This window comes from Lepus europaeus, chromosome 8, assembly GCF_033115175.1.
Source record: "Lepus europaeus isolate LE1 chromosome 8, mLepTim1.pri, whole genome shotgun sequence".
NCBI classification, from domain to species: Eukaryota; Metazoa; Chordata; class Mammalia; order Lagomorpha; family Leporidae; genus Lepus; species Lepus europaeus.
In genome coordinates this window covers 38,687,320-38,702,425 of record NC_084834.1, presented here as the reverse complement: position 1 = coordinate 38,702,425, position 15,106 = coordinate 38,687,320, and the positions used below count along the sequence as shown (strand labels likewise).

Below are 15,106 nucleotides of genomic sequence, written 5' to 3'. Positions count from 1 at the left end.
TGAACTCAGGAGCCAGGAGCTTCCTCCAGGTCTCCTACACAGGTGCAGGGGACCAAAGACTCAGGCCATCTTCTACTGCTTTCCCAGGCCATAGCAGAGGGCTGGAAGCGGAGCAGCTGGGACTCGAATGGGCGCCAGCACCTTAGCCGGTGGCTTTACCAGCTACATCACTGTGCTGGCCCCAAGAGCTGTGTTCCTTTCTAGGCTTCAGGGGATAATTTATTTTCTGGACACTTCTTGCCACTTGGCCTCCATCCTCAAAGGCGGAAATGACCGGCTGAGTCCCACACTGCATCACTCCAACACACTCCTGTAACTGACACACTCTTGTAACTCCTTTTTCCACTGGCAAGAACCTTGCATTTACATTGGGCTGTACTGGATAATACAGGAGTCTCCCCAACTCAGTGTCAGCTGGCCAGTAAGCTTGCTTCGATCTGCACCCTCAACCCCTCTTTTTCAGATAAATTAACATATACACATGTTCTAAGGAGTAGGACATGGACAATCTTTGGTGGTTCATTATTCTACCTACCACAGTGATGGTCAAATGACTCCTCACTTCTGGTTTCTGCATTTATAAAATTATAAGATTGGTTTGTTTGTATGATCCTCAGTGTTGTTTCTGACTCTAACAGCTGAGACTCCAAAGTGACAAAATCTAGCAGTCATGGGGCGGAGTTGGGCAAAGTACATTAAGCTGCTGTTTGTGATGCCAGAAGCCCATATGGGATTCAAATCCTGGCTTCCAATCCAGCTTCCTGCTAATGAGCCTGGGAAAGCAGATGAAGGCCCAAGGACCTGGGCTTCTGCCACCTATATGGAGCTTTGGCTTGGCCCAGCCCTGGATGTTGAAGCCATCTGGGGAGTGAATGAGTGGGAGGAAGAGCTATCACTCTGCCTTTCAAATAAATCAATCATCCTTTCTTTTTTTAACCTGGTCTTTGATGCAATTTACGTCCATTTTTTTGAAAGAATATAACAATGTATGTGTATAAGTGACTTCCAGAGGCCGGCGCTGTGGCTCAACAGGCTAATCCTCCGCCTTGCGGCGCCGGCACACCGGGTTCTAGTCCCGGTCGGGGCACCGATCCTGTCCCGGTTGCCCCTCTTCCAGGCCAGCTCTCTGCTGTGGCCAGGGAGTGCAGTGGAGGATGGCCCAAGTGTTTGGGCTCTGCACCCCGTGGGAGACCAGGAGAAGCAACTGGCTCCTGCCATCGGAACAGCGCGGTGCGCCGGCCGCAGCGTGCTACCGCGGCGGCCATTAGAGGGTGAACCAACGGCAAAGGAAGACCTTTCTCTCTGTCTCTCTCTCTCTCTCACTGTCCACTCTGCCTGTCAAAAATAAAAAAAAAAAAAAGAAAAGAAAAGAAAAAAAAAAAAAAGAAAACCAAAGAAATAAGTGACTTCCAGAGATACTGGGCCACAATTCTCCTAGGTTAGATGTTGACTAGATCTCAAAACACATGCAGAACTAACAAGGCAATGCAATTTTCCTTTTAAATTTGGAACAGAGAAACAAAGAATCAATTTTTAAATGTATGGTACACAAAGTGTTTAAACTACAAGTTAATGAAGTGGCATATAAATAAGTTTAATTATTTTTTAAATTTATTTGACAAATAGAGTTAGACAGTGAGAGAGTGAGAGAGTGAGAGAATGAGAGAGAGAGAGAGAGAGAGAGAGAAAGGTCTTCCTTTTGCTGGTTCACCCCCTAAATGGCTGCTACGGCTGGAGCTATGCCGATCCAATGCCAGGATCCAGGTGCTTCTTCCTGGTCTCCCATGCGGGTGCAGGGCCCAAGCACCTGGGCCATCCTCCACTGCCCTCCAGGGCCACAGCAGAGAGTTGGACTTGAAGAGAAGCAACCGGGACTAGAACCCAGTGCCCATATGGGATGCCGGTGCCGCAGAGGATTAACCAAGTGAGCCACAGCACTGGCCCCATAAATAGGTTTTTTTTTTTTTTAAAAAGATTTATTTATTTATTTGAAAGTCAGAGGTTACACAGAGAGAGGAGAGGCGGAGAGAGAGAGGTCTTCCATCCGATGGTTCACTCCCCAGATGGCCGCAACAGCCGGAGCTGCACAGGTCCGAAGCCAGGAGCTTCTTCCAGGTCTCCCACGCGGGTGCAGGGGCCCAAGGACTTGGGCCATCTTCTAACTGCTTTCCCAGGCCACAGCAGAGAGCTGGATTGGAAGTGGAGCACCCGGGTCTCGAACCGGCACCCATACGGAATGCTGGCACTTCAGGACAGGGCATTAACTTGCTGAGCCACAGCGCCAGCCCCACATAAATAAGTTTTAATTGATGCATAAGACAGAATTTTGATGAGGGACAGATGAAGTATACTGTAATTGTATACTGTATTTCTTCTTTAGAGTATACTGTAATTCTTTTTTTTACTATCTATTTATTAGAAAGGAAGTGTTAGAGAGAGACACAGAGGCAGGCAGAGGTGTCTTTTCCCCACTGGTTCCCCGAATGGCGGCAACGATCAAAGCTGGGCCAAGCCCAAGTCAGGAAGTAGCAGATTCTTTTGGGTCTCCCATGTGGGAGCAGGGGCCCACGTACTTGGGCCATCATGTGCTGCTTTCCCAGGCGGATAAGCAGGCAGCTGGATTGAAGTGGATCAGCAGGGACTTGCACCAGCACCCATATGGGATGCCTGCATCACAGGCTGTGGCTTTATAAGCTACACCACAACACAGGAACCTGTAATTGTGTCTATTAATCACCTCTCTTTTTAAATAATCAAGAGTTTTCTAAGTCATTGGATGAAAGCTGTATTAGTAAAGAGGGACAATAAATTTTGTGTTGCCATAACCATAACTACAACAGTCACCCAATAAAAGGAACGGAGTAAAAAGAACCTCTGGCAATAGGACCCACCTTTACCTTCCGACTCATCAAAATGGTGCCTCTTGAAGAAAACAGTATTTGGAGCCTTTTGTACTCTGAATAACAAAGTGCTTCTGTCTCTTTCATATACTGAAGAGTGTTTTAATCAGAAACTAAAAGTTTAAAAAAGGAGAAATCCTTCAGCAGTGATTTTTTCAAATCTATTTCCATAATGTTTTTTTTCTAGCTTGTCTTTAGTTACATCTGGCCCTGGAAGCAATGGCATCTTCCAATGGAAACATGTCTCATATCGTACCTCAGAACTGTTATTGTCTATAAGTTGGCAGGCATGCATTATCTGAAGAACATATAAGTTTTTTTTTTTTATTTAATGTTGCAAAACACAAATGCTGACTTGACATATATTCACATAAAATTTTTTCTCTTACATTTACAATTCAACAGAATAATCCAGAGGAACTGCTAATCACCATATGTGCATACCTGTAACAAAGACAAAAACAAAAAAATGATAGCATTAATCAATAGAAATAAAATTTAATGAAATTAGACTACTCTGAATAATTTACCTTACAGCAACAGGGAAAGTCTAAGAACAAATCCACAAAAAGGAAAATAAATATTTTATTTAAATTTTAACAAGAATATTTTGTCTGAGTTCTGAAAGAGTAGCTCAAGTCATCTGGTTTTGATTTAAATGCCCATTTTATTTTTAACTCTTGACTGTTGATTGTAGTAGTGAAATGGTCAGGGTGAGTTTTTTTTAATGGGATGTAGGCCTCCCAAGCAGCTTTTTGTTTTTTTTAAAAGATTTATTTTATTTACTTAAAAGGCAGTTACAGAGAGAGAAAGAGACAGAGAAAAAGAGGTCTTTAATCTGCTGGTTCACTCTTCAAATGGCCACAAAGGCCAGTGCAGTGCCAGGCAGAAGCCAAGAGCCAGGAGCTTCTTCCGGGTCTCCTACATGGATGTAGGGCCCAAGCACTTGGACCATCCTCTGCTGCTTTCCCAGGTGCATTAGCAGAGAGCTTGACAGGAAGTGGAGCAGCTGGGAACTGAACCAGTGCCCATATGAAATGCCAGTGCTACAGGCCAGGACATTAACCTCCTGAGCCACATTGCTGGCCCCCAGGGTGGTATTACCAGAAAGAAAAAAAAAAAAAAAAAAAGAAAGGATTTGGATAATTAACTCTATAAAGAGCTGAGTTTGAGATTCAGAATTATGAAATATGGTAAACAAAACAAAGTATAGTTGTGACCACTATGTTTACCATTCAGTAGATGAAAATTATCCACTTTAATCAACCTAATCCATAAAACTAGAGATTTTTAAAAAATTATTTACTTGAAAGACAGAGTTGCAGAGATAGTCTCTCTCTCTCTCTCTCACATACACACACACACACACACAATCTTTCATTTGCTAGTTTATTCTCCAAATGGCCACAATGGTCATGGATGAAGCAGGCTGAAGCCAGGAGCCAGGAGTCTCTTCTGGGTCTCTCACCTGGGTGCAGGGCCCCAAGCACTTGAGCCAACTTCTGTGGCTTTCCCAGGCCAGAAGTGGAGCAGTGCCAGCATCCCATATGGGTACTGGTTTGAGTCCTAGCTGCTCCACTTCCAATCTAGCTCTCTGCTATGGCCTGGGAAAGCAGCAGAAGATGGCCCAGGTGTTTGGGGCCCTGTACCCTCATAGGAGACCCAAAAGAAGCTCTGGCTCCTGGCTTTGGATCAGCCTAGTTCTGGCCATTGCAGCCATTTGGGGAGTGAATCAGCAGATGGAAGACCTCTCTAACTCTGCCTTTCAAATAAATTTTTAAAAAATTATATATAATATATAAATATGTATAATTATATATATATAAAATGACCATGAGAAAAGACTTTAGGAAAAAGAATGTGGAGTAGCTAGGACTCAACTATACCCACATGGGATGCTAGTGTTGCAGGTGGCAGTGGCTTTACCCACTGCACCACAAAGCAGGCCCCAAGACTTTTCCAAGATTCATTGATTTATTTGGAAGGCAGAGTTATAGAGATGCAGAGGCAGAGGCAGAGAAAGAGATCTTCAACCCGCTGGTTCACTCTCCAAATGTCTACAACAGCCAGAGTTGCACCGATCTGAAGCCAGGAGCCTGGAGCTTCTTCCAGGTCTCCTATGTGGGTGCAAGGACCCAAGGACTTGGGCCATCTTCTACTGCTTTCCCAGGCCATAGCAGAGAGCTGGATCAGAAGTAGAGCAGCTGGGACTTGAATCAGCAACCATGTGGGAGGGATGCTGGCACCGAAGGCGGCAGCTTTACCGGCTATGCCACAGTATTGCTCCTACTATATATTTTTTTCTATTAAAGATTTGAGGGGCCAGCATAGTGGCATAGCAGGTAAAGCCGCCACCTGTAATGCTGGCATCCCATATGGGTGCTCGTTCGAGTCCTGGCTGCCCCACTTCCAATTCAGCTCTCTGCCATGGCCTGGGAAAGCAGTGGAAGGTGGCCCAAGTCTTTGGGCCCCTGCACCCTCATGGAAGACCCAGAGGAAGCTCCTGGCTTCTGGCTTCAGATTGGCACAGCTCTGGCTGTTGCAGCCATCTGGGGAGTGAACCAGTGGATGAAAAACCTCTCTCTCTCTGCTTCTGCCTCTCTGTAACTTTGCCTTTCAAATAATAAATAAATAAATATTTAAAAAGGGGGGGGGGGGTGGCGCCGTGGTTCACTTGGTTAATCTTCTGCCTGCGGCACAGACATCCCATATGGGCGCTGGGTTCCAGTCCCGGTTGCTCCTCTTCCAGTCCAGCTCTCTGCTATGGCCCGGGAAGGCAGTGGAAGATGGTCCAAGTGCTTGGGCCCTGCACCCGCATGGGAGACCAGGAAGAAGCACCTGGCTCCTGGCTTCAGAATGGCATAGCTCTGGCCGTAGCGGCCATCTGGGGGGGTGAACCAATGAAGGAGGACCTTTCTCTCTGTCTCTCTCTCACTGTCTAACTCTGTCAAATAAATAATAAATTTTAAAAATTTTTTAAAAAGAAAATAAACCAGTGGAAGGAAGAAGAAACTCCAGGAAAAAAAAGATTTATTTGAAAGGCAGAGATAGAGAGAGAGACACAGAGAGAAAGGTCTTCCATCTTGTGGTTCTCTTTCCAAATGCTCTCAACAGCTACTGTTGGGCCAGGATGAAGATAGGATCCCAGGTCTCCCTTAAGGTCTTCGGCAGAAGAGATGCAAGTACTTGGGCCATTATCTGCTGCTTCACTAGGCACATTAGTGAGAAGTTGGATCAGAAGCAGAGAGCCAAGAGTTGAACTGGCACTCTGATATGGGATATGGGCATCCCAAAGGGTGGCTTAACTCACTGTACCAAAACAACTGCCCCAGGCCGGCGCCATGGCTCAACAGGCTAATCCTCTGCCTAGCAGCGCCGGCACACCAGGTTCTAGTCCTGGTTGGGGCACCGGATTCTGTCCCAGTTGCCCCTCTTCCAGTCCAGCTCTCTGCTGTGGCCCGGGAGTGCAGTGGAGGATGGCCCAAGTGCTTGGGCCCTGCACCCCATGGGAGACCAGGAGAAGCACCTGGCTCCTGGCTTCGAAGCACCTGGCTTCGGATCAGTGCGGTGCACCGGCCGCAGTGCGCTGGCCACAGCAGCCATTAGAGGGTGAACCAACGGCAAAGGAAGACCTTTCTCTCTGTCTCTCACTATCCACTCTGCCTGTCAAAAAAAAAACAAAACAAAAAAAAACACAACAACACCTGCCCCAGCTTGAGAATTTTGAGAGTGATTTCTCAATTTACAAAGGGATTAGTGGCCGGTGCCGTGGCTTAACAGGCTAATCCTCCACCTTGTGGCGCCAGCACACCAGATTCTAGTCCTGGTTGGAGCGCTGGATTCTATCCCGGTTGCCCCTCTTCCAGGCCAGCTCTCTGCTATGGCCCGGGAAGGCAGTGGAGGATGGCCCAAGTACTTGGGCCCTACACCCGCATGGGATACCAGGAGGAAGCACCTGGCTCCTGCCTTCAGATCCTCGAGATGCGCCGGCTGCAGCGGCCACTGGAGTGTGAACCAATGGCAAAAAGGAAGACCTTTCTCTCTGTCTCTCTCTCTCTATCACTCTGCCTGTCAAAAAAACAAAAACAAAACAACACAAAGGGATTAGTATAGGAATTCACAAATATCCTTAATATGTATGTATGTGTGTATGAATATATAGATAATATACAGATAACTACACAGTAATATATACAGTTTATATTTTAATATATATAAAATAAACTGATCCTTGTCATCACAGACCACGTAGAATGTTATCTTTTTTCACTGCTAGGCTTTCCCAGGAATTGTTTGAGTTGATGTTAGTCATAGTGACAATCATAATGACATGGTCATGTAGAAAAAAATTTTAAGTACACTTTTCCATTCTACTACAGGCCAGGCATTCAACATGTTGCTGAGTACATGACAATTAATGAAATAGGATTCTGGTTCCCATGGAATTCACACTCAAGCAAGGAATGTCAAAGACATTAAGCAATTCTTTTTTTTTTCCTTCAGATTTTACTTATTTATAAATAAAGACTGGAAGATTTACAGACAGAAGAGGGAGAATCAGAGAGAAAGGTCTCCCATCTGCTGGTTCACTCTCCAAATGGCCGCCATGGCCAGAGCTGATCTGATCCAAAGCCAGGAGCTTCTTCTGGTCTCCCATGTAGGTTCAGGGACCCAAGAAATTTGGCCATCTTCTACTGCTTTCCCAAGCCACAGAAGAGCTGGATCAGAAGAGGAGCAGGTGAGACGTGAACTAGTGCCCATATGGGATGCTGTTGCCACAGGTAGAAGCTTAGCCCATTATGTCACAGCACACCCAAAGCAATTCTAATATAAATAATGATAACTTTCATAAGTGCTATGAAGGAAATGTATAAAGCACTATTGAATTTAAGAAAGTAATATGCTTGGGCCGGTGCTGTGGCTCACTTGGTTGATCCTCCGCCTTTGGCGCCGGCATCCCATATGGGTGCTGGGTTCTGGTCCCAGTTGCTCCTCTTCCAGTTCAGCTCTCTGCTGTGGCCTGGGAAGGCAGTGGAGGATGGCCCAAGTGCTTGGGCCCCTGCACCCGCATGGGAGACCAGGAAGAAGCACCTGGCTTTGGATCAGCGTAGCTCCGGCCATGGCAGCCATTTGGGGGGTGAACCAACAGAGGGAAGACCTTTCTCTCTGTCTCTTCCTCTCATTGTCTAACTCTGTCAAAAAAAAAAAAAAAAAGAAAGTACTATGCTTTTAGTTTCATTCATAAATATAAGTGTGTTTAAACACTGGGTCAAAAATGATGATTTAGGGGCCAGTGCTCTGGTGTAGTGGTCAAAGCTGCTTTCTGTAGTGCCAGCATTCCATATGGGCACCCATGCATGTCCCATCCGATCCAGTTCTCTGCTGTGACCTGGGAAAGCAGTAGAAGATGGCCCAAGTCCCTGGCCCCTGCACCCATGTGAGAGACCTAGAAGAAGCTCCAGGCTCCTGGCTTTGGATTGGCCCAGCTCCGGCTGTTGCAGTCATTTGGAGAATGAACCAGCTGATGGAAGACCTCTCTCTCTCTCTCTCTCTGCCTCTCTGTAACTCTGCCTTTCAAATACATAAATAAATCTTTAAAATAAAAAAGTCCTATGAAATCCTCTAATACTAAAAAAACAAACAAACAATGACTTAAAATGATTATGCTATGGGTTGGCATTATGGCTTAGCAGCTAAAGCTGTTGCCTGTGCTGCCAGCATCCCATATGGGCACTGGTTTGAGTCCCAGCTGCTCGACTTCTAATCCAGATCCCTGCTAATGTGCCTAGGAAAGCAGTGAATGATGGCCCAAGCGCCCCTGCAACCATGTGGGAAACCCTAAAGAAGCTCCTGGCTTCTGCTTGGCCCAGCCCTGGCCACTGTGGCCATTTGGGGAGTGAATCAGTAGATGGAAGATCTCTCTCTCCAACTCTGCCTTTCAAATAAAATAAATCTTAAAAAAAAAAAATGATTATGCTAAAAGGTGTTTGAGCCAAAGCATTAAGGTGTAGACATTTGGCACAGAGGATAAGGTACCCTTTTGGGACACCTGCATCACATACTGGAGCCCATGAGTCCAAGTTCTGGCTCCAGTTCTGATTCCAGCTTCCTGCTAACTCATAGCCTGGGAGGCAGCAGATGATAGCTCAAGTGCTTAGGTCCCCATCCCCCTGTAAGAGACGCGGGTTGAATTCCTGCCTCTTGGGTTTGGCTTAGCCCAGCCCCAGCTGTCATAGGCATCATAATTCATGAATTTGATACAGAAAGAATAGGGGTGCTAAAAGGTATAAACCTAATTAAAAAAACAAAATACAGTATTTAAAATTAATTTGCACAATCTAGTCTACCCAAAAAATTTTATACTTACAGTATTACTGGCATTTCCAAAGTTTACTCCAATCCATTTCTTCTTTTGTACTCTAAAACATCTTCATTGTGTTGTTTGATGAGCTACAAGTAGTTTACAACTAAAATTAGAAATGTGATCCTGCCAACAACTTAGAGATTAATAATGATACTTATAAGAGGAATAAGGACAGATTAAAATACTTATAATTATTCTAGCTAGAAATAAAAGACTAAGAGATCCACAAATCCAAAAAGCATAAATGGAATAAGCTGTTAAACACAATCAGACACACTGAACTTGAAAAGGCAACCCTTAAAAGTTTAAACTCAATTTCTCTGATAAAATTACATAATAGGTATAGGCTAGGCTGGTTGGTGGATATGTGTTACACATCTGATTTTAGGGTTTGCTACTGAGAGTGAATCGCCCAGTCTGTCTCCCAGCTCCATGAATTAGGTATCTTGGAGGACAGCCACTGTCGCAGAACCACTGTCTGACAGAATATACAATGGGAGTAATGGTTAATATATGACATTCATAGCAATCAAAGATCCAGTTTTTTAAATTTTTATTTATTTATTCATTTATTGACAGGCAGAGTGGACAGTGTGAGAGAGAGCCAGAGAGAAAGGTCTTCCTTTTCCATTGGGTTCACCCCCCAATGGCCGCTGTGGTCGGCGCACTGCGTTGATCCGAAGCCAGGAGCCAGGTGCTTCTCCTGGTCTCCCATGCGGGTGTAGGGCCCAAGGACCTGGGCCATCCTCCACTGCACTCCCGGGCCACAGCAGAGAGCTGGGCTGGAAGAGGAGCGACCGGGACAGAATCTGGCGGCCCAACCGGGACTAGAACCCAGGGTGCTGGCGCCGCAGGCGGATGATTAGCCTATTGAGCCGCAGTGCCGGCCCAAAGATCCAGTTTTAATTACTAATGTTCTCAGGAGTAATCAAGCTTCTTTTTTAGGAAAAACTTTAAATTAAGAATGGCGGGGGGCCGGCGCCCTGGCTTAACAGGCTAATCCTCCGCTTTGTGGTGCCGGCACACCGGGTTCTAGTCCCAGTCGGGGCGCCGGATTCTATCCCGGTTGCCCCTCTTCCAGGCCAGCTCTCTGCTATCGCCCGGGAAGGCAGTGGAGGATGGCCTAAGTGCTTGGGCCCTGCACCCGCATGGGAGACCAGGAGAAGCACCTGGCTCCAGGCTTCGGATCAGCATGATGCGCAGGCCACAGCAGCCATTGGAGGGTGAACCAATGGCAAAAAGGAAGACCTTTCTCTCTGTCTCTCTTTCTATCCACTCTGCCTGTCAAAAAATAAAAATAAAAAAAAAAATTTAAAAAAAAGAATGGAGGGGCTGGCTCTGGGTTAAGCTGCTGCCTGCAATGTCAGCAACCCATAAGAGCACTGGTTCAAGTCCTGGCTGCTCTACTTCCAATGCAGCTCCCTGTTGATGCACCTGAAAAAGCAGAAGATGGCCCAAGTGCTTGGGCTTCTGCCACCCACCAGAATGAAGCTCTGGCTCCTGGCTTTACCCTGGCCTGGCCTTGGCCATTGCAGCCATTTGGGAGTGAGCCAGTGGATGGAGGATCTCTTTCTCTCTCTTTCTCTCTCTCTCTCTCTCTCTCTCTCTCTCTCTCCCTTTCTGTAATTCTTTCAAATAAATAAATCTTTAAAAAAAAAAAAAAAAAGAAGAAGAAGAAAGAATATATAGGGGCTGGCATTGTGACATAACTGGTTAAGATGCCCCTGCAATGCCAGTATCCCAGATGGGCACCAGTTCAACTCTTGGCTGCTCCACTTCCAATCCAGCTCCCTGCTGATAGCCTAGGAAAAGCAGTGGAAGATGGCTCAAGTTCTTGGGCCCCTACTACCCATGTGGGAGACCTGGATGAAGCTGCTGGCTCCTGGCTTCAGCCTGGGCCAGCCCCAATACACTGCAGCCATTTGGGGAATAAACCAGTGGATAGATTGATCTCTCTCTGCAACCCTGCCTTTCAAATAAATAAAATAAATCTTTAAAAAAAAAAGTATAAAATTTCATTATATAAAACATTATTGAAAAGGGTTAGTTTACATTGTTAAATTATAACTTTCAATAGTTCTCTTCTTCCCTTATCAAAAGTTTGAATCACTTTATAAGAAAATCTAAAATAAGTGCTAGAAGTGTAGGTTAGTCGAAGAAGCCCCAAACTTATCAGATAAAACCAAAAAATGGGACCGACGCTGTAGCACAGAGAGTTAAAGCCCCAGTCTGCAGTGCCGGCATCCCCTATGGGCACCAGTTCGAATCCTGACTGCTCCATTTCCAATCCAGCTCTCTTCTGTGGCCTGGGAAAACAGCAGAAGATGGCCTAAGTCCTTGGGCCCCTGAACCCACGTGGGACACCTGGAGGAAGTTCCTGGCTCCTGGCTTCAGATTGGCACAGCTCTGGCCGTTGTGGCCACCTGAGAAATGAGCCAGCTGATCGAAGCTCTCTCTCTCTCTTTCTTTTCTCTCTCTCTGCCTCTCTGTAACTCTGCCTTTCAAATAAATAAATCTTTTTCAAAAATAACATAAAACAAAAAATTTGAAATACTAATATAGCAGATACTTTGAATCAACTTTATCAATTTTTTTTTTTTTAAGATTTATTTTATTTACTTGAAAAGTAGAGTTAGAGAGACAGAGAAACCTTTTCATCCACTGGTTCACTCCCCAAATGGCCATAACAGCAAGGGCTGGACCAGGCCAAACCCAGAAGCCAGAAGCTTCATCCAGGTCTCCCATGTGGGTACAGGGGCCTAAGCTCTTGGGCTATCCTCCACTACTTTCCCAGATACACATATACATTAGGAGGTAGCTGAATCAGAAGCTAGCAGCCTGGACTTGAACTGATGCCCACATGGGATGCTGGCACTGCCAGGAGGCAGCTTTACCTGCTATACCACAACACTTGAATCAACTTTAAAAAATGATTTTATCTGCAGTGTTTTACAGCAGTTTGCAGTAGCAGTTTGCAGTATCATGTGGTCTCTGAAGTCAGGGAGGATTGGGTTCAGCAATTCTCTAAGTGTGTTTCTTCATCTGCAATGGGTTAATAGCAATAGCATGTAACACATGGTGTAGTTGAAATGATATTCAATGAAAACTGACCTGTAAAGTATTAGGTAGAGGGGCAGAGGTTTGGCTTAGGGATTAGGATGCTGGTCAGGGCACCCTGTTCCACATCAGAGTACCTGGTTTGATTCCTGGCCCTGGCTCCTGATCCAGTTTCCTACTTAATGTAGACCCTGGGAGGCATCAGTGATGGCTCCAGGAGTTGGGTTCCTGACACCCATGAAAGAGACCTGGACTGAGTTCTTGGCTTCCAGCTTTAGTGAATCTGTGAATAGGAGCTCTGCCTGTCTCTCAAATAGGTAAGCAGATATTTTTTAAAAAGTATTAGGTATAGGGGCTGGCGTGGTGGCACAGCGGGTTAAAGCAGTTCTAGTCTCCACTGCTCCTCTTCCAATCCAGCTCTCTGCTATGGCCTGGGAAAGCAGTAGAAGATGGCCCAAATCCTTGGGACTCTGAACCCATGTGGGAGACCTGGAGGAAGCTCCTGGCTCCTGGCTTCAGATCGGCGCAGATCCGGCTGTTGCAGCCACTTGGGGCATGAACCAGCAGATGGAAGACCTTTCTCTCTGTCTCTCCCTCTCAAATAAATAAATAAAATCTTAAAAAAAAAGAAAGAAAGAAAGGCAGAGTGGCAGAGATCTTCTATTTGCTGTTTCACTCTCCAAATACCCACAAGAGCCAAGGCTGTACCAGGCCTAAGCCAGGAGCCAGGAACTCAACACAAGTCTCACAAGTGGGTGGCAGGGACCCAAGTGCTCTGCTGTCTCCCGGATAGACTAGCAGGAAGCTGAATTGGAAGTGTAGACAGGACTGGATCCCAGGCATTCTGATAAGGGGAACCAGAGTACCAAAGGAGCTGCTTAACCCACTATGCTACAAGGCTCGCCTGTTATACTTCTAACACTTCTTTTCTTTCCTTGGCTACACGGGTTGCATTTTCTGTTTCTTCCTAGTACTTTGGAACATTTATTGTCTGTTCCTTAGTTCCTCTGAGGGTTATCTCTATCACTTTTAAAACAATGAAGCATTTGTTGGTTTATTTGTGGGGTTTTGAATCTACTGGGATTTTATCAGTACAGCATATTCACTGCTGGTCTGTCCTGATGGCAAATGAAAAAGGTGCCTTCAGAAAAAACACCAAGCGGCCCTAATTCTCATTAAGAAAGCATACTTAATATTTCGTACAAACTGCCACTGCTCACAAAACCATTCTAAGTAACAAAAATTAACAGAAATTTCAGTCTCGTATTTTTTCAACGCCGCTCAAAACTTAACTTCTTTTTAGCCCTTCTAGAGACGTGCCTTACAGAGCAATGTATTAGCGGTTACATAGCCACCAGTGTAGGGGAGCGTCGCTCCCACACACTGTACCATTTGCTCCCCGCTGTCCTGTGGTCTCCCCCACCACGGTGCTGGCCACCCAAGCATGAAGTTCTTACATAGATCCACAGGAACGCGCTGCTGCCCAAGGTCAGCCCAACTTTCAGCCAGTCAGGTTTGTCATTCGGCGGCTCCCGCACGTAGAACTTCGACCGCGCTGGAGCTGAAAGGGGAAACAGAGATACTCAATCTGAAATGCATTGCCTCAGCGGAAAACCCTAGCAACTACGTGATGCTGCCGCATCCAATTCTTTCCTCAACCCTCCCCGCCTTAAACAGCTAAGGAAAAGAGAGGTTCAGAGAGGGCAGGTAACTCTCCCGGGGCCACCGGCAAAGCCACGCCGGTCGTCGGTAGCCGGCCGGACGCCGCCGAAGCCTCGTTCAGGGCCTTGTGGACGCTCAGACCACTCCAGAGCCGGCGCCCCAGGGAGCGTCTCCTTCCCCAGCGTGTCGGCGGGACACGACCTCGGGGAGGGAGGGCCCGCAGTTCCTTCGCGGAGAACGAGAAGGAGCTGAGTTGGTGGCCCGTGACGGGGATTCCAGGGTCCGGGGAAGAGGGGCAGGCGCGGTTCTAGGCCGCCGGCTGGCCAAGGTCACTGCAGGACCAGCCCGGGCCGCTGCCGCCTCCAGCTCCCGCGGGCCGGGTCCGCCCTGGGAGAGGCAGGCTGCGGGGCGAGTCGGCCTGCTTGAATTGGGACACTCACAGCCGCTGGGGAGCCTGGCGGGGGCCAGCAGCCGTGAGAGAGGACGCAGCGATGCGGACGGCGCCATCTTGCTGGGCCGCGCTCCACCTCCCCGCTCGCTCGTTCGCCTCCGCTCTCCTCTCCCGGAGCCGGCGCGCCTCCGAGCGCCCCCTGGCGGGCGGTAGCGCGTACTCTTGGGCTCAGGCCCAAGCTCGGCCGGGTGCCCAGGCAAATCGCAGTCATGGCGTGGTTCCTCAGCACCCCCTTGCCGCATGCGTTGGGTCTATAAAGTGGGGCTGGAAAGGACATGACTTAAACGAAAAGAGAGAAAAGGAAAAAAAAAAAAAAAGGTCGCTTATCCACTTCTCTGTCCCTTGAGTATGTCTTTTCATTCTCTCCCCATCCCCCACCCCCCACCCCTCGGGAGGGGCACCCTAAAATTCCACATGAGCCAGAACACTGTAAATGAAGTTTTGGCCGAGTGACAACTAGCAATTTGGACGGAGTTCTGTGTTCCAGGCACCGTGCATAAGTGCGTCATATGGTTTACATGCACTGTTTCATTTCATCTTTCACAACGACTCCATGCCCAGCCGTCTACCGACGATGCTCACAGAAGACAGCCACTCATCCAAGATATTACTTCTTATGTTTGAAAAGACCCCATAACAGTTCCTAAAGTCCATTTACCCTTGTGATTGCAG

General features: G+C 47.0%; 1 protein-coding gene across 1 annotated transcript; it reads right to left on the bottom strand.

The window, feature by feature from the left end:
• Positions 1 to 3,210: 3,210 nt before the first annotated feature.
• NDUFC1 (NADH:ubiquinone oxidoreductase subunit C1) lies at positions 3,211 to 14,534 on the bottom strand. Its single transcript, XM_062199595.1, has 4 exons — positions 14,424 to 14,534; positions 13,779 to 13,882; positions 9,268 to 9,350; positions 3,211 to 3,344 (listed from the first exon to the last, which is right to left on the bottom strand). The coding sequence occupies exons 1-3, from the start codon at positions 14,488 to 14,490 to the stop codon at positions 9,291 to 9,293; spliced, it is 231 nt and encodes a 76-aa protein (XP_062055579.1). The 5' UTR covers positions 14,491 to 14,534; the 3' UTR covers positions 3,211 to 3,344; positions 9,268 to 9,290.
• Positions 14,535 to 15,106: the final 572 nt, after the last annotated feature.